The 27,855-nt window shown below is 35.6% G+C and overlaps 1 protein-coding gene across 6 annotated transcripts in view; it reads left to right on the top strand.

Moving 5' to 3' along the window:
- The first annotated feature begins 567 nt into the window (after positions 1–567).
- Positions 568–27,855, top strand: part of LOC117315648 (ralA-binding protein 1-like) — a 42,696-nt gene continuing 15,408 nt past the window's right edge. The window contains exons 1-3 of one of the 6 annotated variants that reach the window (XM_033869934.1): positions 568–607; positions 1,630–1,796; positions 20,671–20,809. In XM_033869934.1, the coding sequence (XP_033725825.1) occupies positions 1,757–1,796; positions 20,671–20,809 (179 nt within the window). In that variant the 5' untranslated portion in view covers positions 568–607; positions 1,630–1,756. Of the gene's footprint in view, positions 608–1,627; positions 1,797–12,400; positions 12,524–20,670; positions 20,810–22,223; positions 22,313–23,490; positions 23,584–27,855 lie in introns of those variants that run through there. The other 5 variants (XM_033869935.1, XM_033869938.1, XM_033869936.1 and 2 more) reach the window with 5 other exon arrangements.

Genomic DNA, 27,855 nt, shown 5'->3' with positions numbered 1-27,855 from the left:
CTGTGTAGGTCCCGGCATAATCCTCAACAAATTTTGCAGGGGAAAAATTACCTTGCTTGGCTTACAGAGATCAAAGTCAAACCACTTAAAAAGTATTTCCTCAATTATTCATTAGAATTATAACCAAAAAGTCATGAATCATGATTATTAACAGATATTTTCGTGAGATGAAGCATGGTAATATTGTGAAAAGAAATTACCATATTCAAGGTCAACACGTTAGAAAATCATCATAAAGTGATTACCAGGTGCCAGCAGTGACGTAGGCCCATATTTGGCCTGTTGGTCATGCTCAAATTCTTGAGATCATAATTAAATTACTTGATAATTCAATATAATTTATAATTTATTTTATTGATTTTAAAAATCAATATCAAAACAATGTAAATGTGAATTTGATTACCTTCATCGCATTATTGTTAATAAATTTCAAAAATGTTCATTTAATAAATATTTTTTTGTGAAAACAAACACAGTAAAAAGAAATTGGAAAAGAAAGAAACAATACGATGTAGGCATTCCGGAATATTTTCCCGTTCAATCTTTTCTACGTTTAGATAGCTAACAATAATATCCGGTCCATCAGCCTGCAGTGAGTTGCATTGAAGGTAGGTTAATCTTTTATTAGATGTTATAGAATTATGTATTGATGCACTTATCTAACAATAACTTTAGAATTGACACAATAAATATAACATCAACGTATACGCGCCGATGAAAGTGCTTGTTCTGTTATTTGATTAAAATATAGCGCGAGATTTTGTCGAAGGGGACATGACAGCATGATTTATGCTGTATCGAATAATACTTTTAGTTCCTCACTGCAAATTATTACAGATAATTCATTGATATAGTTACGGTACTGGTTAAGACTTGATGAAGCCTGCATTTGATAGTCTAAGATAAAGATACTTACGGGACTTTATACACCAAAGTAGTAATCAGCTGGTCAGTGGGCGTTACCCCCCCCCCCCCCCCCCCCCCCCCCCCCCCCAACCAACCAATCCAAACCGAATACAAATATCAGGATATCAGGGTCATTGTATTAATTAATTGTTCCATGATCCATTATGATGTGTAATTACCCAGATGGTAAATTGATAAAACTCGCCCAGTATACTCCTGAGTTAAAAGTCTGTCTAGAAAGCTAGGTCCAAGATTTGATCCATATAATCTGTCGGTCTAGAAAGCCAGAGGCCACAGAACTTGAGGACAAGTTCTCCCCTAAAGGGAAAGTGTGTGACTGATACATATTATCTGCATTGCACTGAAAGATGTCCTTGCTACAATATCGATATTGCTTAATACAAGGAATAAAGAGGTTCTTGGTGAAATTGATATCCCTAGCAGAGGAAATGAAAAAAATATTATAGATGTAGATATTAAACACATTTGAGAGGAATGTGCTCATTCAGTAATTGAATTCTTTCAAAGCAAAATTCTTTATGAATTAGTTTCATTTTTAGTTTGAATAAAAAAAAATTGAACTGCTAAAGATAACTATTGCAGAGCTTTTATTAAAAATTACAGCACTTTTTTATTTCTGTGATATCAATTAACACAATTAAGCACCCTCTCGTGCCCATAGGATCAACCTCTGTCTAACCCTGAATATTCTTTCTGTTGTAGATGGATCATCATAGGTTGTTAGTGTAGGAGGTTGTGATATATCAGAAATGCTCTGACGTCTCTCTTATAACGAGCCTGACAGAAGGTTGGAAAGTTTCACCAAGTCTGAGGCGAACTTAACGTCATCATGAATTACGACAATACAGACGCTGACAAAAGCTTTCAAGGTTTGTATTTACATTTGCTCTGCATCCTTTAATTTCAATTTATAGATGATGCAAAGTATGTTAAGAGACCACAAAACTATTTGATCTTATGAACAATATTTAGTCCTTTAAAAACAAAGCATAAATTAGCTATAGTTGCAGGCTCCAAAATCTGATAGACCGCCCACTGATCAGACATTTTGAGTCTGTGATTAAGATCAGTTTTAGCCATCTTCAGCCCCTGGTAAAAAAACACACTTTTACTTATATCTGTATTGAATTAAAAATAAATAAAGGATTAGTGTGATTTTCACCTGGGGCTACAAACTTCTCAAGCTGACATAAATGTAGTAAAATAATAAAAATAAAATGATCATATTGAGTCATAATGGATGTTTAAAAAATGACAGTAATGCAATTGCTGACAAACTAACATAAAACCTTCCAATGTTTTTTTTAAGTTTGTTAAATTTGTAATAGACAAGTTTTTAAATCTCTTATAATAATGGTCCTGGTTTCATCAACAAATCTTGACTTAAGGAGCTCGGGATTCCTTTAAAAGAAAACATTTTTAGATTTAAGGAGAAAAAGAAAGAAAAAGATTAACCTTCTTGGTATATTTTGCTATTTTTCATGTGGTAACTTAGTGTTTTGATAAAAAATTTAAACACAGAATTTTTTTTGTGTGTGTGATAAAAGAGAGATAACTCTTCTTGGTATAAAGTGGGTTTCTTGTGCTAGCTTAATAATTATAAATTATAGTGTTTCATTCAATGTATTTTTATCCCCTGCGAAACGCGTTTGCGGGGGATATTAAATTGGGCTCCGTCCGCACTCACTCAGATATACTTGTGGGGTGATTTAACGATTCATTCTGTGCAAAAATCTTGGTCGCCTATAGGAGACGAAATTTAATGTAAATTTGTTTTTTTTCCCATAATTCATCAATAAATCTCACTGCGCATGTGCTTTTTTAGTGACGGAATGAAAGAAAATTAAATGTGATGTCCATATCAAATCAAAACTTGTACCTTGCACCCCACAAGTTCTCAGACAAAAGACTACACCCCATAAGTCGATCCTGTCCGTATCACCGTCCGTCCGTCCGAGATTCTTTTCCGGGCTATAACTCAAAAACCCTTCGACGCAACTCCTTGAAACTTTCTGTATATATCAGGCTAGTGCCCTAGTTGTGCCTTTTGCTATTGCGGACCTTCCATTTTCGGTATTTTTTCTGTCACCATGGAAACTTAATCAAAAATACCAAATTACTGTTTCCTTAATAACTTACTTTGAGCTTGATATATACATGTATTTGGGTTTTCATTCCAACTGCGGGGCGCGGGGGATAATGCCAAGCTTTGCGGCACCTTGTTGGATTTTGATTCAATGCCACTGAACAGTTTTTAGAGGAGGATCAGCATGCACTTATCCGCTTTAATATGTATACCGCAAGGGGTTCCTTTAGCAGTATATTAAAGCAGACAGATTGTCTGCAATCATTTCTTAAAATAAATGAGGCTTGCTGTCAACCCCGGAAACAGAATGACAGGATATCCCAAAAGGGAAATTCACCATAAGTTTTTAGTACTACTCCTCCTCATTGCCAGGAAAGTATTATGATCAAAGTTGCTCTGAAATATCATTGGGGAGGGCAATAATTTATTGAATGAATGAAGCTTAAGTTTGACAGGTGTAGCTCAAATGATAAAAGGATCCGTCTAGAGTTTGAAGGTCCTGGGTTCGAGTCCCGGTCTGGTAGTTGTATTTTCCCTCTCCTATTACATTTGACTCCCAACTAAATAACCATGGAGGTGGTATAGGGTCTTGTGTGTCTTTTGGGGTCGAAGGTTTTGTTGAAGGAGGGAGGAATGTAGTGGAACTGGACTGGGTCGATCATCAGTGACCAGGTAGCTCAATTGGTAAGAGCACCTGTCATGAGTTAGGAGGTCCCAGGTTGGAGTCCTGGTTTCTATAAACTTGAAAAGGGAATAAATGAACAAAATCATTGGTAAATTTACATATAAATGTATCAAAACAATATAGAAAAACATTAGCTAGATGCTTTTTAAACTCAATACAAATATACTTATATATGTAAAACTTCAAATTTGTTTTCTCTGCTATTCAATATCATTTCTAATTTAATGGAGTTAAATCAAAATGTGTCAAACACCACATCATATTTTAATGTTGGGATGTAAATACAAGTAAATTCTCTGATTTTGATATATCTTTGTTGGTATGGATTGTGTCTTAATATAAATTCTTATTCACACACATACACAACTCCTGGGTATAATTCTGGTATCTCAGCCTTATACACACATACACAACTACTGGGTATAATACTGGTATCTCAGCCTTATACACACATACACAACTCCTGGGTATAATACTGGTATCTCAGCCTTATACACACATACACACAACTCCTGGGTATAATATACTGGTATCTCAGCCTTATACACACATACACAACTCCTGGGTATAATACTGGTATCTCAGCCTTATACACACATACACAACTCCTGGGTATAATACTGGTATCTCAGCCTTATACACATACACAACTCCTGGGTATAATACTGGTATCTCAGCCTTATACACACATACACAACTCCTGGGTATAATACTGGTATCTCAGCCTTATACACACATACACAACTCCTGGGTATAATACTGGTATCTCAGCCTTATACACACATACACAACTCCTGGGTATAATACTGGTATCTCAGCCTTATACACACATACACAGCTCCTGGGTATAATACTGGTATCTCAGCCTTATACACACATACACAACTCCTGGGTATAATACTGGTATCTCACCCTTATACACACATACACAACTCCTGGGTATAATACTGGTATCTCAGCCTTATAATACTGGTATCTCAGCCTTATACACACATACACAACTCCTGGGTATAATACTGGTATCTCGGCCTTATACACACATACACAACTCCTGGGTATAATACTGGTATCTCAGCCTTATACACACATACACAACTCCTGGGTATAATACTGGTATCTCAGCCTTATACACACATACACAACTCCTGGGTATAATACTGGTATCTCAGCCTTATACACACATACACAACTCCTGGGTATAATACTGGTATCTCAGCCTTATACACACATACACAACTCCTGGGTATAATACTGGTATCTCAGCCTTATACACACATACACAACTCCTGGGTATAATACTGGTATCTCAGCCTTATACACACATACACAACTCCTGGGTATAATACTGGTATCTCAGCCTTATACACACATACACAACTCCTGGGTATAATACTGGTATCTCAGCCTTATACACACATACACAACTCCTGGGTATAATACTGGTATCTCAGCCTTATACACACATACACAACTCCTGGGTATAATACTGGTATCTCAGCCTTATACACACATACACAACTCCTGGGTATAATACTGGTATCTCAGCCTTATACACACATACACAACTCCTGGGTATAATACTGGTATCTCAGCCTTATACACACATACACAACTCCTGGGTATAATACTGGTATCTCAGCCTTATACACACACACACAACTCCTGGGTATAATACTGGTATCTCAGCCTTATACACACACACACAACTCCTGGGTATAATACTGGTATCTCAGTCTTATACACACATACACAACTCCTGGGTATAATACTGGTATCTCAGTCTTATACACACATACACAACTCCTGGGTATAATACTGGTATCTCAGCCTTATACACACACACACAACTCCTGGGTATAATACTGGTATCTTGGCCTTATACACACATACACAACTCCTGGGTATAGTACTGGTATCTCGGCCTTATACACACATACACAACTCCTGGGTATAATACTGGTATCTCAGCCTTATACACACATACACAACTCCTGGGTATAATACTGGTATCTCAGTCTTATACACACATACACAACTCCTGGGTATAATACTGGTATCTCAGCCTTATACACACATACACAACTCCTGGGTATAATACTGGTATCTCAGTCTTATACACACATACACAACTCCTGGGTATAATACTGGTATCTCAGCCTTATACACACATACACAACTCCTGGGTATAATACTGGTATCTCAGCCTTATACACACATACACAACTCCTGGGTATAATACTGGTATCTCAGTCTTATACACACATACACAACTCCTGGGTATAATACTGGTATCTCGGCCTTATACACACATACACAACTCCTGGGTATAATACTGGTATCTCAGCCTTATACACACATACACAACTCCTGAGTATAATACTGGTATCTCAGCCTTATACACACATACACAACTCCTGGGTATAATACTGGTATCTCAGCCTTATACACACATACACAACTCCTGGGTATAATACTGGTATCTCAGCCTTAAACACACATACACAACTCCTGGGTATAATACTGGTATCTCAGCCCTATACACACGTACACAATTCCTGGGTATAATACTGGTATCTCAGCCTTATACACACATACACAACTCCTGGGTATACTACTGGTATCTCGGCCTTATACACACATACACAACTCCTGGGTATAATACTGGTATCTCGGCCTTATACACACATACACAACTCCTGGGTATAATACTGGTATCTCAGCCTTATACACACATACACAACTCCTGGGTATAATACTGGTATCTCGGCCTTATACACACATACACAACTCCTGGGTATAATACTGGTATCTCAGTCTTATACACACATACACAACTCCTGGGTATAATACTGGTATCTCAGCCTTATACACACATACACAACTCCTGTGTATAATACTGGTATCTCGGCCTTATACACACATACACAACTCCTGGGTATAATACTGGTATCTCAGCCTTATACACACACACACAACTCCTGGGTATAATACTGGTACAGTATCTCAGCCTTATACACACATATACAACTCCTGGGTATAATACTGGTATCTCAGCCTTATACACACATACACAACTCCTGGGTATAATACTGGTATCTCAGCCTTATACACACATACACAACTCCTGGGTATAATACTGGTATCTCAGTCTTATACACACACACAACTCCTGGGTATAATACTGGTATCTAGGCCTGATACACACACACACAACTCCTGGGTATAATACTGGTATCTCAGCCTTATACACACATACACAACTCCTGGGTATAATACTGGTATCTCAGCCTTATACACACATACACAACTCCTGGGTATAATACTGGTATCTCAGCCTTATACACACATACACAACTCCTGGGTATAATACTGGTATCTCAGCCTTATACACACATACACAACTCCTGGGTATAATACTGGTATCTCAGCCTTATACACACATACACAACTCCTGAGTATAATACTGGTATCTCAGCCTTATACACACATACACAACTCCTGGGTATAATACTGATATCTCAGCCTTATACACACATACAACTCCTGGGTATAATACTGGTATCTCAGCCTTATACACACATACACAACTCCTGGGTATAATACTGGTATCTCAGCCTTACACACATACACAACTCCTGGGTATAATACTGGTATCTCAGCCTTATACACACATACACAACTCCTGGGTATAATACTGGTATCTCAGCCTTATACAGACATACACAACTCCTGGGTATAATACTGGTATCTCAGCCTTATACACACATACACAACTCCTGGGTATAATACTGGTATCTCAGTCTTATACACACATACACAACTCCTGGGTATAATACTGGTATCTCAGCCTTATACACACATACACAACTCCTGGATATAATACTGGTATCTCAGCCTTATACACACATACACAACTCCTGGGTATAATACTGGTATCTCAGCCTTATACACACATACACAACTCCTGGATATAATACTGGTATCTCAGCCTTATACACACATACACAACTCCTGGGTATAATACTGGTATCTCGGCCTTATACACACATACACAACTCCTGGGTATAATACTGGTATCTCAGCCTTATACACACATACACAACTCCTGGGTATAATACTGGTATCTCAGCCTTATACACACATACACAACTCCTGGATATAATACTGGTATCTCAGCCTTATACACACATACACAACTCCTGGGTATAATACTGGTATCTCAGCCTTATACACACATACACAACTCCTGGGTATAATACTGGTATCTCAGCCTTATACACACATACACAACTCCTGGGTATAATACTGGTATCTCAGCCTTATACACACACACACAACTCCTGGGTATAATACTGGTATCTCAGCCTTATACACACATACAACTCCTGGGTATAATACTGGTATCTCAGCCTAATACACACACACAACTCCTGGGTATAATACAGGTATCTCAGCCTAATACACACATACACAACTCCTTGGTATAATACTGGTATCTCAACCTTATACACACATACACAACTCCTGTGTATAATACTGGTATCTCAGCCTTATACACACATACACAACTCCTGGGTATAATACAGGTATCTCAGCCTTATACACACACACACATACACAACTCCTTGGTATAATACTGGTATCTCAACCTTACACACACATACACAACTCCTTGGTATAATACTGGTATCTCAACCTTATACACACATACACAACTCCTTGGTATAATACTGGTATCTCAACCTTATACACACATACACAACTCCTGTGTATAATACTGGTATCTCAGCCTTATACACACATACACAACTCCTGGGTATAATACTGGTATCTCAGCCTTATACACACATACACAACTCCTGGGTATAATACTGGTATCTCAGCCTTATACACACATACACAACTCCTGGGTATAACACTGGTATCTCGGCCTTATACACACATACACAACTCCTGGGTATAATACTGGTATCTCAGCCTTATACACACATACACAACTCCTGGGTATAACACAGGTATCTCGGCCTTATACACACATACACAACTCCTGGGTATAATACTGGTACAGTATCTCAGCCTTATACACACATACACAACTCCTGGGTATAATACTGGTATCTCAGCCTTATACACACATACACAACTCCTGGGTATAATACTGGTATCTCAGCCTTATACACACATACACAACTCCTGTGTATAATACTGGTATCTCAGCCTTATACACACATACACAACTCCTGGGTATAATACTGGTACAGTATCTCAGCCTTATACACACATACACAACTCCTGGGTATAATACTGGTATATCAGCCTTATACACACATACACAACTCCTGTGTATAATACTGGTATCTCAGCCTTATACACACATACACAACTCCTGGGTATAATACTGGTATCTCAGCCTTATACACACATACACAACTCCTGGGTATAATACTGGTATCTCAGCCTTATACACACATACACAACTCCTGGGTATAATACTGGTATCTCGGCCTTATACACACATACACAACTCCTGGGTATAATACTGGTATCTCAGCCTTATACACACATACACAACTCCTGGGTATAATACTGGTATCTCAGCCTTATACAGTGTATAAGGCTGAGATACCAGTATTATACCCAGGAGTTGTGTATGTGTGTATAAGGCTGAGATACCAGTATTATACCCAGGAGTTGTGTATGTGTGTATAAGACTGAGATACTGTACCAGTATTATATCCAGGAGTTGTGTATGTGTGTATAAGGCTGAGATACCAGTATTATACCCAGGAGTTGTGTATGTGTGTATAAGGCTGAGATACCAGTATTATACCCAGGAGTTGTGTATGTGTGTATAAGACTGAGATACTGTACCAGTATTATATCCAGGAGTTGTGTATGTGTGTATAAGGCTGAGATACCAGTATTATACCCAGGAGTTGTGTATGTGTGTATAAGGCTGAGATACCAGTATTATACCCAGGAGTTGTGTATGTGTGTATAATATACACACATACACAACTCCTGGGTATAATACTGGTATCTCGGCCTTATACACACATACACAACTCCTGGGTATAATACTGGTATCTCAGCCTTATACACATACACAACTCCTGGGTATAATACTGGTATCTCAGCCTTATACACACACACACAACTCCTGGGTATAATACTGGTATCTCACCCTTATACACACATACACAACTCCTGGGTATAATACTGGTATCTCAGCCTTATACACACATACACAACTCCTTGGTATAATACTGGTATCTCAGCCTTATACATACATACACAACTCCTGGGTATAATACTGGTATCTCAGCCTCATACACACCTACACAACTCCTGGGTATAATACTGGTATCTCGGCCTTATACACATACACAACTCCTGGGTATAATACTGGTATCTCAGCCTTATACACACATACACAACTCCTTGGTATAATACTGGTATCTCAGCCTTATACATACATACACAACTCCTGGGTATAATACTGGTATCTCAGCCTCATACACACCTACACAACTCCTGGGTATAATACTGGTATCTCGGCCTTATACACATACACAACTCCTGGGTATAATACTGGTATCTTGGCCTTATACACACATACACAACTCCTGGGTATAATACTGGTATCTCAGCCTTACACACATACACAACTCCTGGGTATAATACTGGTATCTCAGTCTTATACACACATACACAACTCCTGGGTATAATACTGGTATCTCAGCCTTATACACACATACACAACTCCTGGGTATAATACTGGTATCTCAGCCTTACACACATACACAACTCCTGGGTATAATACTGGTACATTATATCAGCCTTATACACACATACATAACTCCTGGGTATAATACTGGTATCTCAGCCTTATACACACATACACAACTCCTGTGTATAATACTGGTATCTCAGCCTTATACACACATACACAACTCCTGGGTATAATACTGGTATCTCAGTCTTATACACACATACACAACTCCTGGGTATAATACTGGTATCACAGCCTTATAAACACACACACAACTCCTGGGTATAATACTGATATCTCAGTCTTATACACACATACACAACTCCTGGGTATTATACTGGTATCTCAGCCTTATACACACATACACAACTCCTGGGTATAATACTGGTATCTCAGTCTTATACACACACACACAACTCCTGGGTATACTACTGGTATCTCAGCCTTATACACACATACACAACTCCTGGGTATAATACTGGTATCTCAGCCTTATACACACACACACAACTCCTGGGTATAATACTGGTATCACAGCCTGATACACACATACACAACTCCTGGGTATAATACTGGTATCTCGGCCTTATACACACATACACAACTCCTGGGTATAATACTGGTATCTCAGCCTGATACACACATACACAACTCCTGGGTATAATACTGGTATCTCAGCCTTATACACACACACACAACTCCTGGGTATAATACTGGTATCTCAGCCTTATACACACATACACAACTCCTGGGTATAATACTGGTATCTCAGCCTTATACACACATACACAACTCCTGGGTATAATACTGGTATCTCAGCCTTATACACACATACACAACTCCTGGATATAATACTGGTACAGTATCTCAGTCTTATACACACATACACAACTCCTGGGTATAATACTGGTATCTCAGCCTTATACACACATACACAACTCCTGGGTATAATACTGGTATCTCAGCCTGATACACACATACACAACTCCTGGGTATAATACTGGTATCTCAGCCTTATACACACATACACAACTCCTGGGTATAATACTGGTATCTCAGCCTTATACACACATACACAACTCCTGGGTATAATACTGGTATCTCAGCCTTACACACATACACAACTCCTGGGTATAATACTGGTATCTCAGCCTTATACACACATACACAACTCCTGGGTATAATACTGGTATATCAGCCTTATACACACATACACAACTCCTGGGTATAATACTGGTATCTCAGCCTTATACACACATACACAACTCCTGGGTATAATACTGGTATATCAGCCTTATACACACATACACAACTCCTGGGTATAATACTGGTATCTCAGCCTTATACACACATACACAACTCCTGGGTATAATACTGGTACATTATATCAGCCTTATACACACATACACAACTCCTGGGTATAATACTGGTACAGTATCTCAGCATTGTAAACCTCATGTTAATCTTTTCTCTATTGTGCATTTAAAAACATAACCTTGATTTAAACACTAAAATATATGGATTCATAAACATTTTGTCCATAATTATTATACAGAAAACAGAAACACAATAAATAGCAATATTTATAAAGATTTTCTTGATAATAAAGCATGGGAAAATGTTTTTGCAAATGTAAATTAAGCTAACAGATAAAAGTTTTGATTAAATCAGATCTTACACAAAGGTATCATTGTTTCAAATTAAGCTTTTGAACAGTGCACCTGCCACAAAAAATGTTAAAACATAACCGTTTTGATTGACTTGCAATTTTAACAGTACTTACACATTCATGCTATCAACATCTATTTAAAATTGTTGTCCTTGTATTTTATGGGTGTGTTATTGATATTTTCTAAAATGAAGTTTTATACAAAACCAGCCAAGCCTGTCCCACATCTGTGCTCAGATATAGGTCTTGTTTATTGACTGTGGGCGGCAATAGACGTTACATGTGCCGTCTGCCCGACTTACAGGTATGTTACACACCTGTGAAATGTTCAGGTGAGGTAGACAATTAGTAAAGGTACGCTGTGAATTTTTCTTCTCTGGACAGGTAGGTAATGTTTATATTGATAGATATTGATCAGAAGGTACACTTTATCAGGATGTATGTGTAAATGAATTTATTTCAGAAGAAGAAAATAAAAAAAGAACAATGCACATTATATATATACCCGTGATATATACTTGTGTGGCTGTGTTTTTATATACAGCGCTAGCGGTAGGTTGAAAACTACATGTATACATTATATTGGTATATATACATTATAATTACTTACTGGTAAAATTGGCTCTGTAGAATATTGATGATGATAATTTATAGATTGAAGTGTAAATTCAAAAATCTGCATACAAATTTCAACCACTTTTATATTCCAATCTGATCTTTCCTAAAAAAAAAAAAAAAAATAAAAAAAAAATTACCATACAGAAAATCATTGTCTTTCTTTTCCTTCTTTATATTTTACTTAAGTATAAAATTCAACAAGATTGATGATTAAGTAACTATATAGATGATTTTAAAACATGAAGTAGGAGTTCCTCTATAAGGTTGTGTACTTGCAGGTAACAGTCTGTTGTAGGATATAAATTACGACATCTCTTTTGTTTCTTTATATGTTGACAGCCCAGGGTAATATTAAACTGATGTCTGGTGAAATTTGGTTCTGTATAATATGATGATGGCAATATTGAGGATAATTTAATTTACAAAATGTCCTATACATCCCATTTATAGTATTCTGGCTGTACCCTGACATATATATGATATATCGTTAGAACGCCTCAACAGATTTGATTCATATCCAGTTCCTAGTATCATGTTCTACACCTGTCATATTCTGGTGGTTATTCAGGTCAAGGTTAAAGGGTCAGAGGTCACCTTTGACCAAGCTTCTGCTTTGGACACATTTTCAGAAGCTTTGTCATATCTTGAGAATATAACCCCTGAATAGTTTTGGTTCAATCATATTTACATCTCGAAACTTGAAACTTTATTTTATTTCTCTTCACAAACTACATACACAGTATCATAAAACCTGGTCACACTTTGATGGTCATTATGATGGCTAAAGGGACAAATTCTAATGTCACAATCAACTCTTTCTTCATGGGATATTCAACCCTTAATTCCTGCATGGGATATTCCAGCCTTCCTGCATTGGACATTTGATCCTTCCTGACATGGGACATTCGACCCTTCCTGACATGGGACATTCGACCCTTCCTGTATGGGACATTCGACCCTTCCTGACATGGGACATTCGACCCTTCCTGTATGGGACATTCGACCCTTCCTGACATGGGACATTCGACCCTTCCTGTATGGGACATTCGACCCTTCCTGACATGGGACATTCAACCCTTCCTGACATGGGACATTCGACCCTTCCTGTATGGGACATTCGACCCTTCCTGACATGGGACATTCGACCCTTCCTGACATGGGACATTCGACCCTTCCTGACATGGGACATTCGACCCTTCCTGACATGGGACATTCGATCCTTCCTGACATGGGACATTCGACCCTTCCTGACATGGGACATTCGACCCTTCCTGACATGGGACATTCGACCCTTCCTGTATGGGACATTCGACCCTTCCTGTATGGGGCATTCGACCCTTCCTGACATGGGACATTCGACCCTTCCTGACATGGGACATTCGACCCTTCCTGTATGGGACATTCGACCCTTCCTGACATGGGACATTCTACCCTTCCTGACATGGGACATTCGACCCTTCCTGACATGGGACATTCGACCCTTCCTGACATGGGACATTCGACCCTTCCTGTATGGGACATTCGACCCTTCCTGACATGGGACATTCAACCCTTCCTGACATGGGGCATTCGACCCTTCCTGTATGGGACATTCAACCCTTCCTGTATGGGACATTCGACCTTTCCTGTATGGGACATTCAAACTTTCCTGTATGGGACATTCGACCCTTCCTGTATGGGACATTCAAACTTTCCTGTATGAGACATTCAACATTTCCTGTATTGGACATTCGACCTTTCCTGTATGGGACATTCAAACTTTCCTGTATGGGACATTCAAACTTTCCTGTATGGGACATTCAAACTTTCCTGTATGGGACATTCAACCTTTCCTGTATTGGACATTCAAACTTTCTTGTATTGGACATTCGACCCTTCCTGTATGGGACATTCGACATTTCCTGTATGGGACATTCAAACTTTCCTGTATGGGATATTCGACCTTTCCTGTATGGGACATTCAACCATTCCTGTATGGGACATTCGACCCTTCCTGTATGGGACATTCAACCCTTCCTGACATGAGACATTCGACCCTTCCTGACATGGGACATTCGACCCTTCCTGTATGGGACATTCAACCCTTCCTGACATGGGACATTCGACCCTTCCTGACATGAGACATTCGACCCTTCCTGTATGGGACATTCAAACTTTCCTGTATGAGACATTCAACATTTCCTGTATGGGACATTCAACCTTTCCTGTATGGGACATTCAACATTTCCTGTATGGGACATTCAACATTTCCTGTATGGGACATTAAAACTTTCCTGTATGGGACATTCAAACTTTCCTGTATGAGACATTCAAACTTTCCTGTATGGGACATTCAAACTTTCCTGTATGGGACATTCAACATTTCCTGTATGGGACATTCAAACTTTCCTGTATGGGACATTCGACCCTTCCTGTATGGGACATTCAACCATTCCTGACATGAGACATTCGACCCTTCCTGACATGGGACATTCGACCCTTCCTGTATGGGACATTCAACCCTTCCTGACATGGGACATTCGACCCTTCCTGACATGAGACATCCGACCCTTCCTGTATGGGACATTCAAACTTTCCTGTATGAGACATTCAACATTTCCTGTATTGGACATTCGACATTTCCTGTATGGGACATTCAAACTTTCCTGTATTGGACATTCGACCCTTCCTGTATGGGACATTCAAACTTTCCTGTATGGGACATTCAACATTTCCTGTATGGGACATTCAAACTTTCCTGTATGGGACATTCAAACTTTCCTGTATGGGACATTCAACATTTCCTGTATTGGACATTCGACCCTTCCTGTATGGGACATTCAAACTTTCCTGTATGGGACATTCAACATTTCCTGTATGGGACATTCAAACTTTCCTGTATGGGACATTCAAACTTTCCTGTATGGGACATTCAAACTTTCCTGTATGGGACATTCAACATTTCCTGTATGGGACATTCAACCTTTCCTGTATGGGACATTCAAACTTTCCTGTATTGGACATTCGACCCTTCCTGTATGGGACATTCAAACTTTCCTGTATGGGACATTCAACATTTCCTGTATGGGACATTCAAACTTTCCTGTATGGGACATTCAAACTTTCCTGTATGGGACATTCAACATTTCCTGTATGGGACATTCAACCTTTCCTGTATGGGACATTCAAACTTTCCTGTATTGGACATTCGACCCTTCCTGTATGGGACATTCAAACTTTCCTGTATGGGACATTCAACATTTCCTGTATGGGACATTCAAACTTTCCTGTATGGGACATTCAACCATTCCTGTATGGGACATTCAAACTTTCCTGTATGGGACATTCAACATTTCCTGTATGGGACATTCAACCTTTCCTGTATGGGACATTCAACATTTCCTGTATGGGACATTCAACATTTCCTATATGGGACATTCAAACTTTCCTGTATGGGACATTCAACCATTCCTGTATGGGACATTCAAACTTTCCTGTATGGGACATTCAACCATTCCTGTATGGGACATTCAAACTTTCCTGTATGGGACATTCAAACTTTCCTGTATGGGACATTCAAACTTTCCTGTATGGGACATTCAACATTTCCTGTATGGGACATTCAACCTTTCCTGTATGGGACATTCAACCTTTCCTGTATGGGACATTCAACCTTTCCTGTATTGGACATTCGACCCTTCCTGTATGGGACATTCAAACTTTCCTGTATGGGACATTCGACCTTTCCTGTATGGGACATTCAATCTTTCCTGTATGGGACATTCGACATTTCCTGTATGGGACATGCAAACTTTCCTGTATGGGACATTCAACCTTTCCTGTATGGGACATTCAACCCTTCCTGTATGGGACATTCAACCTTTCCTGTATGGGACATTCAACCCTTCCTGTATGGGATGCTTTGTTTTGCAAAAGAACATTTCATTCCTGAATTACATTTTCTAGTTGATTGCTCCTTCCTGTTAAATCTAGCACCTTAACATGGTCACAGCACGCTATATTAAGACCAGAATGGCATTGTAAAGTTTTAATCTTTCTATCAAGTGTCTGCAATAAACCAGCCACTGGTTTTGTGTACACACTGCCGACACAGGGTGTATACAGATGTACCTGTAAATGTTAGTAAGCTGTACCATACATATTCTACTTAATATATACAGATGTACCCTGTAAATGTTAGTAAGCTGTGTGTGGGGGACTATAGGTACATTGTAAATATATACCGTATTATACCTAATATAAACAGATGTACCTGTAAATGTTAGTAAGCTGTGTATGGTGGACTATATAGGTACATTGTAAATATATACCGTATTATACCTAATATAAACAGATGTACCCTGTCAATGTTGGTACACTGAGTATGGGGGACTATAGGTACATTGTAAATATATACCGTATTATACCTAATATATACAGACGTACCTGTAAATGTTAGTAAGCTGTGTATGGTGGACTATATAGGTACATTGTAAATATATACCGTATTCTACCTAATATATACAGATGTACCCTATCAATGTTGGTACACTGAGTATGGGGGACTATAGGTACATTGTAAATATATACCGTATTATACCTAATATAAACAGATGTACCTGTAAATGTTAGTAAGCTGTGTATGGTGGACAATATAGGTACATTGTAAATATATACCGTATTATACCTAATATAAACAGATGTACCCTGTCAATGTTGGTACACTGAGTATGGGGGACTATAGGTACATTGTAAATATATACCGTATTATACCTAATATATACAGATGTACCTGTAAATGTTAGTAAGCTGTGTATGGTGGACTATATAGGTACATTGTAAATATATACCGTATTCTACCTAATATATACAGATGTACCTGTAAATGTTAGTAAGCTGTGTGTGGGGGACTATATAGGTACATTGTAAATATATACCGTATTCTACCTAATATAAACAGATGTACCCTGTCAATGTTGGTACACTGAGTATGGGGGACTATAGGTACATTGTAAATATATACCGTATTATACCTAATATATACAGACGTACCTGTAAATGTTAGTAAGCTGTGTGTGGGGGACTATATAGGTACATTGTAAATATATACCGTATTCTACCTAATATATACAGATGTACCCTGTCAATGTTGGTACACTGAGTATGGGGGACTATAGGTACATTGTAAATATATACCGTATTATACCTAATATATACAGACGTACCTGTAAATGTTAGTAAGCTGTGTGTGGGGGACTATATAGGTACATTGTAAATATATACCGTATTCTACCTAATATATACAGATGTACCCTGTCAATGTTGGTACACTGAGTATGGGGGACTATAGGTACATTGTAAATATATACCGTATTATACCTAATATATACAGACGTACCTGTAAATGTTAGTAAGCTGTGTGTGGGGGACTATATAGGTACATTGTAAATATATACCGTATTCTACCTAATATATACAGATGTACCCTGTCAATGTTGGTACACTGAGTATGGGGGACTATAGGTACATTGTAAATATATACCGTATTATACCTAATATATACAGACGTACCTGTAAATGTTAGTAAGCTGTGTGTGGGGGACTATATAGGTACATTGTAAATATATACCGTATTCTACCTAATATATACAGATGTACCCTGTCAATGTTGGTACACTGAGTATGGGGGACTATAGGTACATTGTAAATATATACCGTATTCTACCTAATATATACAGATGTACCCTGTCAATGTTGGTAAGCTGTGTATGAGGTGGACTACAATGTATATAGGTACATTGTAAATATATACCGTATTATACCTAATATAAACAGATGTACCCTGTCAATGTTGGTACACTGAGTATGGGGGACTATAGGTACATTGTAAATATATACCGTATTCTACCTAATATATACAGATGTACCTGTAAATGTTAGTAAGCTGTGTGTGGGGGACTATATAGGTACATTGTAAATATATACCGTATTATACCTAATATATACAGATATTACCCTGTAAATGTTGGTAAGCTGTGTATGGGGGACTATTGGTACGTTGTAAATATGTACCGTATTATACCTAATATAAACAGATGTACTTGTAAATGTTGGTAAGCTGTGTGTGGGGGACTATAGGCCATTGTAAATATGTACCGTATTATACCTAATATAAACAGACATACCTGTAAATGTTGGTAAGCTGTGTGTGAGGGACTATATATATAAGTACATTGTAAATATATACCGTATTATACCTAATATAAACAGATGTACCTGTAAATGTTGGTAAGCTGTGTATGGGGAACTATAGGTACATTGTAAATATGTACCGTATTATACCTAATATAAACACACTGTGGACTCATCAATTAAAAAAACAATAAATAAATTGGGTATGCTTAAACCATGTACAAAGAAAAATTACTGTGTAAAATTTGGATTGAAAAACAGCAACTTTTACCGTCTTTGACCTTATAATGGAACTGTTTGCTAACAAAAAACACAGACGGGGTGCATGCACTTTATAAAACTTTGTACAGGGAAAAATTCTTTGTAAAGTTTGGAGGAAAAACATTTTTTTCATTTTCATACCTTTATGCAGTGACAACAAACTAGAATCGTTGGTTAAAAGACTGTAGGTTATTAACAGATCAGTGTAGAGGTAAGGTATTTTATATGATTTAACTACTGTGTTTAACACTTATCCTGAAAAAGGTGGTCGTGCTCTGAAAGAGGCAGGCGGGTTACTTAGGGCAAATACAGTATTAATGCCATACGCTTTGATATGTACATGTGTATTTAATATATTTTCATTAAAGATATGGAAAATGAAAGTAATTATCAACACATGCAGAGATAATTCCATAAATCTGTTTCATAATATCAACCAAGAATTTGAAGATCTCATTGTAATTTTGTTATTTTCCATGATGAAAATTGCATAGGTCTTTAAAAGATGTTAGATATATGCACAAAATACTAAGAGATTAAATTATTTTACAAATTAAATTGTTATTAATAAAAAAATTGAAGACTTATGGAAAATACTGAAAATTGTAATTATCATCACAACAAACATGTTTTGATATACATTTTTTACATGTATATATTGTACTCATATTTTTACCCTTTCTAAACATGTAGCAATTAATCAAAAACGCACCTGCAAATGGATAATACCCCATAGTTTATGATTGTGGCATTCATTATCTGCAGATCTGAAGTATTTACATCTGACCATGTAAATTTGTTAAGTACAATACATTTATGATATCAATTCCTTTTTCAAGACTTGTAAAAAGGTTACATTATTCTGTATTTTTACACAAAACCAGCCCCCCAGCCCCCATACGTACTCTCACCAAAGTGTAGAAAATGGGATTATTTTGTATAATAGCTATATATATATATAGTAATCCAATTGTACATCCATGTAAAGATCATTTACAAACTTAAGATATGTTATCATCATACCTTAATTAATTGTCCAGTGTTTGTACACAAAATGTGGCTTTCTGATTTTTTTCATATCTCATAGAAAAAAATCTGAAAATGGCGCGAAATATGTGACGTCACAATACGTCTATTGACATTGCATATTGACTTGTGAAAAAGAATCCCCTATAAGATCAGTTCAATTGTACATAAAACATGTTTTAATTTTGAAAATCTTTTTAAAAAATTAAAAATAAGCATTGATGTCAATTTTTTTTAGCTTCATAGGGGTATGAAAAAAAATTGTTTGCAAACTTTTGTAAGACTCTGCTGTGCGGATTCATACAGTTTGTAAACAATCTTTTTCTCATACCTCAATAAAACTAAATAAAATGACATCAATGCTTAATTGAATATGATGTTAACGGGATAAGGGTTTATATTTATATGGGAATTCGCAGTATTGTACAGTAGTATAAGTCTCTCTTTTATTCCAGGTGATGATGATTACGAGAAGAAGAGTCGTCGTACCGATCTCCTACTGGGCAAGAAACGGGAGAGCAAGAAAGGAAGTCGATATGTAATGTTTGATGAAGAAGACTCGGACGAATCATCTGTCATATCGGAGGATATTAAGTAAGAGTTCTATTGAGTAAGAGTTCTATTGAGTAAAAGTTCTATTGAGTAAGAGTAAGTAAGAGTTCTATTAAGTAAGAGTTCTATTAAGTAAGAGTTCTATTAAGTAAGAGTTCTATTGAGTAAGAGTTCTATTGAGTAAGAGTAAGTAAGAGTTCTATTAAGTACGGGTAAGTAAGAGTTCTATTAAGTAAGAGCAATAAAAGGTAAGAGTAATAATAAGTAACATTCAACTAGATACAGCAGGTACCCTCTTTACTGTATCCTCATATAGTGTAAACAACATTCAACTAGATACAGCAGGTACCCTCTTTACTGTATCCTCATATAGTATAAACAACATTCAATTAGATACAGCAGGTACCCTGTTAACTGTATCCTCATATAGTGTAAACAACATTCAACTAGATACAGCAGGTACCCTGTTTACTGTATCCTCATATAGTATTAACAATATTCAATTAGATACAGCAGGTACCCTATTTACTGTATCCTCATATAGTATAAACAACTTTCAATTAGATACAGCAGGTACCCTGTTTACTGTATCCTCATATAGTATAAACAACATTCAATTAGATACAGCAGGTACCCTGTTTACTGTATCCTCATATAGTATAAACAACATTTAATTAGATACAGCAGGTACCCTGTTTACAGCTGTATCCTCATATTGTATAAACAACATTCAACAAGATACAGCAGGTACCCTGTTTACAGCTGTATCCTCATATAGTATAAACAACATTTAATTAGATACAGCAGGTACCCTGTTTACTGTATCCTCATATTGTATAAACAACATTCAATTAGATACAGCAGGTACCCTGTTTACTGTATACTCATATAGTATAAACAACATTCAATTAGATACAGCAGGTACCCTGTTTACTGTATCCTCATATAGTATAAACAACATTCAATTAGATACAGCAGGTACCCTGTTTACAGCTGTATCCTCATATTGTATAAACAACATTCAATTAGATACAGCAAAGATTCTTTTTACTGTATCCTCATATAGTATAAAATATGTAATCCTAGTAAACTAGAATCCAGTACCTGTAACACTATCTGGTATAAAGTATTGATGTATATACATGTACACAGTTAAGCTACAGGAAGTCGGCCCTTTGTTGTCGTGTGTACACATGAAGTCTGCCAGCTGTTGGTGACAAAGCATCAGGACCCGCCACTCACAGCCTGGTTATCTTATAAAAGAGACACATGTTGTGTATGTAGCATCATATCATTACAAAATTATTTTAAAACAATACTGAATTGAATGTTTATTCTTATTTAAACTGATCATCTGTGAATAAAACCATAACAAAAATTGGGAATTTATAAAAAAAAAATGTTGAATATTTCATTTAATTATTTATAAAGCTAACAAATCTCTGAATTTCTTGTCTGATCAAATATCAAGTACACCAACACATTTCTTGTCCTGGAAAAGTATGAATTAATATGTCACTGAAACTAAACTACCACAAATTATCAGTGAGTATATATATCAATTTATAATTAGTTATATGGAATTTTCTTTCTTTCATTTTTTGTTATCATTTGTAAGATATTTGTATGCATATTTAACACTAGTACTGTACACATGTACATTTAGTGCTATTTGTAGGATATTGTTCCGGTTAATTGACTTCGCCTATGGATGAATCCAAATAAACTTTCACAGTGAAATAACCTACAGCTAATTGATCAATTAACTTTATCAAAATTAAACACAGATCTATGTCAGTTAAAAAAGAACGTCAACAATATGTATATGAGTGCTGTACATGTGGAATGCTTTAGATTGCCTGTATAATGTACCTAGAAATGTTAATTTCCTGTACCAGTTGACAATCAGGACCCAGTTGTTTAAAAGGTGATTAGGCTAATCACATTTTAACAACATTTTTCAAATCCTGATATAATAATTTCTGGTCGAAGTAGCTTGACAAAACTTTATGAAATTCTGTTATTCTTAGTTCTCTTCCAACTGACATAATTTAAAGATGATATACTCACAGGTTTTGCATCAAATGAGAAATGAAATTTTCACTTATCAAGTGATTAAGCTAATCAACTTTTGAACAACTGGGCCCATATGTATAGGGTCTGTGTAAGTAAGATAAACATCATTTATCTTCATCAACCCCTAACAATGTCCTATACACACACATGTATAGTGACTGATTTGTATACCGATAGTCCGTACTCATCACCCATTTAATGTTGATTGTGGCCATTTCTAGATCTAACAGTAAATTATCTTGGTCTTTGTATTGGATTTCTCTTCTCTAGTCACTCAAACTGGTACTTCCTATTGCTGAGGGCCCCATTCCACTCAGAGTTCTATCAGGATAAGTGGAATTGCTTTTGATCCTACTGGAGGTTGAATATTAAGTTTTCTTGACTAACTCTCTAATAATTGGTTCCTCATCAAGCTGGCAGAAGCATATTAAGCTTAACTCTGTGGTCTACCAGATTGACATCTATTATGGATATATATAGTCATACATTTTAATTGTATATACATATACCTACGCACCTTATGTATCTAGATCTACATGTATATATGTATCTGACTTCTATCAGTGTCCTGTACATGTATCAGTTGGTTTCATATACACTTGATCATCAATTTCCTGTATTTCAATGAGATCAGACTTTTAAATCTGTGAGGATTTTAAAAAACATTTTAATTTTTTTGTGGAGACAACTTAATATTGACAACAAACATTTCCAGTCATGACAGACTATTTCAAACACAGGTAAGGTATCTTAGTGATACGTTAACAGGTGTTTTCAGAATTATTTCTGAACAATTTATTGATGTATTTTAGAAAAAGATTCTGGCAAATTTCCAAACCAGGAAAAAATATTGCCACAAGGGAAAATTTTGCATGATCAAATCTATTTAGCAAGTCTGTTTCATAGGTGTAACCGTTCTTTTACATTCCTAAACTGTTATCATTTTATGGATATATGTGTCAGATAAAAATCAAGTGTAATTTTCAACATTTTTAAGCCTTTCCCTTGGATGGTCTCAAAATTTCAGATCTCAAACTTACAAAATGGATGTTGTATTGAAGCTATTCAAGCTAAATTTTTGTGATAGCTCATTGAATACAGTATTAGATCTATAAGATTTGTTAAAATACCATATGTGGATACAGTAAACAGAGTACCTGCTGTATCTAATTGTATTAGTATTAGATTACAGTAAACAGAGTACCTGTTGTATCTAATTGTATTAGTATTAGATTACAGTAAACAGAGTACCTGCTGTATCTAATTGTATTAGTATTATATTACAGTAAACAGAGTACCTGTTGTATCTAATTGTATTAGTATTAGATTACAGTAAACAGAGTACCTGTTGTATCTAATTGTATAAGATAACAGTAAACAGAGTACCTGCTGTATCTAATTGTATTAGTATTATATTACAGTAAACAGAGTACCTGTTGTATCTAATTGTATTAGTATTAGATTACAGTAAACAGAGTACCTGTTGTATCTAATTGTATTAGTATTAGATTACAGTAAACAGAGTACATGCTGTATCTAATTGTATGTGGATACAGTAAACAGAGTACCTGTTGTATCTAATTGTATTAGATAACAGTAAACAGAGTACCTGTTGTATCTAATTGTATTAGTATTAGATTACAGTAAACAGAGTACCTGTTGTATCTAATTGTATTAGTATTAGATACAGTAAACACAGTACCTGTTGTATCTAATTGTATTAGTATTAGATTACAGTAAACAGAGTACCTGTTGTATCTAATTGTATTAGATAACAGTAAACAGAGTACCTGCTGTATCTAATTGTATTAGTATTATATTACAGTAAACAGAGTACCTGTTGTATCTAATTGTATTAGTATTAGATTACAGTAAACAGAGTACCTGTTGTATCTAATTGTATTAGTATTAGATTACAGTAAACAGAGTACATGCTGTATCTAATTGTATTAGTATTAGATTACAGTAAACAGAGTACCTGTTGTATCTAATTGTATTAGTATTAGATTACAGTAAACAGAGTACCTGTTGTATCTAATTGTATTAGATTACAGTAAACAGAGTACCTGCTGTATCTAATTGTATTAGTATTAGATTACAGTAAACAGAGTACCTGCTGTATCTAATTGTATTAGTATTAGATTACAGTAAACAGAGTACATGCTGTATCTAATTGTATGTGGATACAGTAAACACAGAACCTGTTGTATCTAATTGTATTAGTATTAGATTACAGTAAACAGAGTACCTGTTGTATCTAATTGTATTAGTATTAGATTACAGTAAACAGAGTACCTGCTGTATCTAATTGTATTAGTATTAGATTACAGTAAACAGAGTACCTGTTGTATCTAATTGTATTAGTATTAGATTACAGTAAACAGAGTACATGCTGTATCTAATTGTATTAGTATTAGATTACAGTAAACAGAGTACCTGTTGTATCTAATTGTATGTGGATACAGTAAACACAATACCTGCTGTATCTAATTGTATTAGTATTAGATTACAGTAAACAGAGTACATGCTGTATCTAATTGTATTAGTATTAGATTACAGTAAACAGAGTACCTGTTGTATCTAATTGTATGTGGATACAGTAAACACAGTACCTGTTGTATCTAATTGTATTAGTATTAGATTACAGTAAACAGAGTACCTGTTGTATCTAATTGTATGTGGGTACAGTAAACAGAGTACCTGCTGTATCTAATTGTATTAGTATTAGATTACAGTAAACAGAGTACCTGTTGTATCTAATTGTATGTGGATACAGTAAACACAGTACCTGTTGTATCTAATTGTATTAGTATTAGATTACAGTAAACAGAGTACCTGTTGTATCTAATTGTATTAGTATTATATTACAGTAAACAGAGTACCTGTTGTATCTAATTGTATTAGATTACAGTAAACAGAGTACCTGTTGTATCTAATTGTATGTGGATACAGTAAACAGAGTACCTGCTGTATCTAATTGTATTAGTATTAGATTACAGTAAACAGAGTACCTGTTGTATCTAATTGTATTAGTATTATATTACAGTAAACAGAGTACCTGTTGTATCTAATTGTATTAGATTACAGTAAACAGAGTACCTGTTGTATCTAATTGTATGTGGATACAGTAAACAGAGTACATGCTGTATCTAATTGTATTAGTATTAGATACAGTAAACAGAGTACCTGTTGTATCTAATTGTATTAGTATTAGATTACAGTAAACAGAGTACCTGTTGTATCTAATTGTCTTAGATTACAGTAAACAGAGTACCTGTTGTATCTAATTGTCTTAGATTACAGTAAACAGAGTACCTGTTGTATCTAATTATATAAGTATTATATTACAGTAAACAGAGTACATGCTGTATCTAATTGTATTAGTATTAGATTACAGTAAACAGAGTACCTGTTGTATCTAATTGTATTAGTATTAGATTACAGTAAACAGAGTACCTGTTGTATCTAATTGTATAAGTATTATATTACAGTAAACAGAGTACCTGTTGTATCTAATTGTATTAGTATTAGATTACAGTAAACAGAGTACCTGTTGTATCTAATTGTATTAGTATTAGATTACAGTAAACAGAGTACCTGTTGTATCTAATTGTATTAGTATTATATTACAGTAAACAGAGTACATGTTGTATCTAATTGTATTAGTATTAGATACAGTAAACAGAGTACATGCTGTATCTAATTGTATTTGGATACAGTAAACAGAGTACCTGTTGTATCTAATTGTATTAGTATTAGATTACAGTAAACAGAGTACCTGTTGTATCTAATTGTATTAGATTACAGTAAACAGAGTACCTGTTGTATCTAATTGTATTAGTATTAGATTACAGTAAACAGAGTACCTGCTGTATCTAATTGTATTAGATTACAGTAAACAGAGTACCTGTTGTATCTAATTGTATTAGTATTAGATTACAGTAAACAGAGTACCTGTTGTATCTAATTGTCTTAGATTACAGTAAACAGAGTACCTGCTGTATCTAATTGTATTAGTATTAGATTACAGTAAACAGAGTACCTGTTGTATCTAATTGTATTAGTATTAGATTACAGTAAACAGAGTACCTGCTGTATATAATTGTATTAGTATTAGATACAGTAAACAGAGTACATGCTGTATCTAATTGTATTAGTATTAGATTAAAGTAAACAGAGTACCTGTTGTATCTAATTGTATTAGTATTATATTACAGTAAACAGAGTACATGTTGTATATAATTGTATAGTTAGATACAGTAAACAGAGTACCTGTTGTATCTAATTGTATTAGTATTATATTACAGTAAACAGAGTACATGTTGTATATAATTGTATTAGTATTAGATACAGTAAACAGAGTACATGTTGTATCTAATTGTATTAGTATTAGATTACAGTAAACAGAGTACATGCTGTATCTAATTGTATTAGTGGATACAGTAAACAGAGTACCTGTTGTATCTAATTGTATTAGTATTAGATTACAGTAAACAGAGTACATGCTGTATCTAATTGTATGTGGATACAGTAAACACAGAACCTGTTGTATCTAATTGTATTAGTATTAGATTACAGTAAACAGAGTACCTGTTGTATCTAATTGTATTAGTATTAGATTACAGTAAACAGAGTACCTGCTGTATCTAATTGTATTAGTATTAGATTACAGTAAACAGAGTACCTGTTGTATCTAATTGTATTAGTATTAGATTACAGTAAACAGAGTACATGCTGTATCTAATTGTATTAGTATTAGATTACAGTAAACAGAGTACCTGTTGTATCTAATTGTATGTGGATACAGTAAACACAATACCTGCTGTATCTAATTGTATTAGTATTAGATTACAGTAAACAGAGTACATGCTGTATCTAATTGTATTAGTATTAGATTACAGTAAACAGAGTACCTGTTGTATCTAATTGTATGTGGATACAGTAAACACAGTACCTGTTGTATCTAATTGTATTAGTATTAGATTACAGTAAACAGAGTACCTGTTGTATCT

Source organism: Pecten maximus, chromosome 17 (genome assembly GCF_902652985.1).
Source record: "Pecten maximus chromosome 17, xPecMax1.1, whole genome shotgun sequence".
Lineage (NCBI taxonomy): Eukaryota > Metazoa > Mollusca > Bivalvia > Pectinida > Pectinidae > Pecten > Pecten maximus.
Note: the sequence above shows the minus strand (reverse complement) of the source record. Positions and strands in the feature narration are given on the sequence as shown.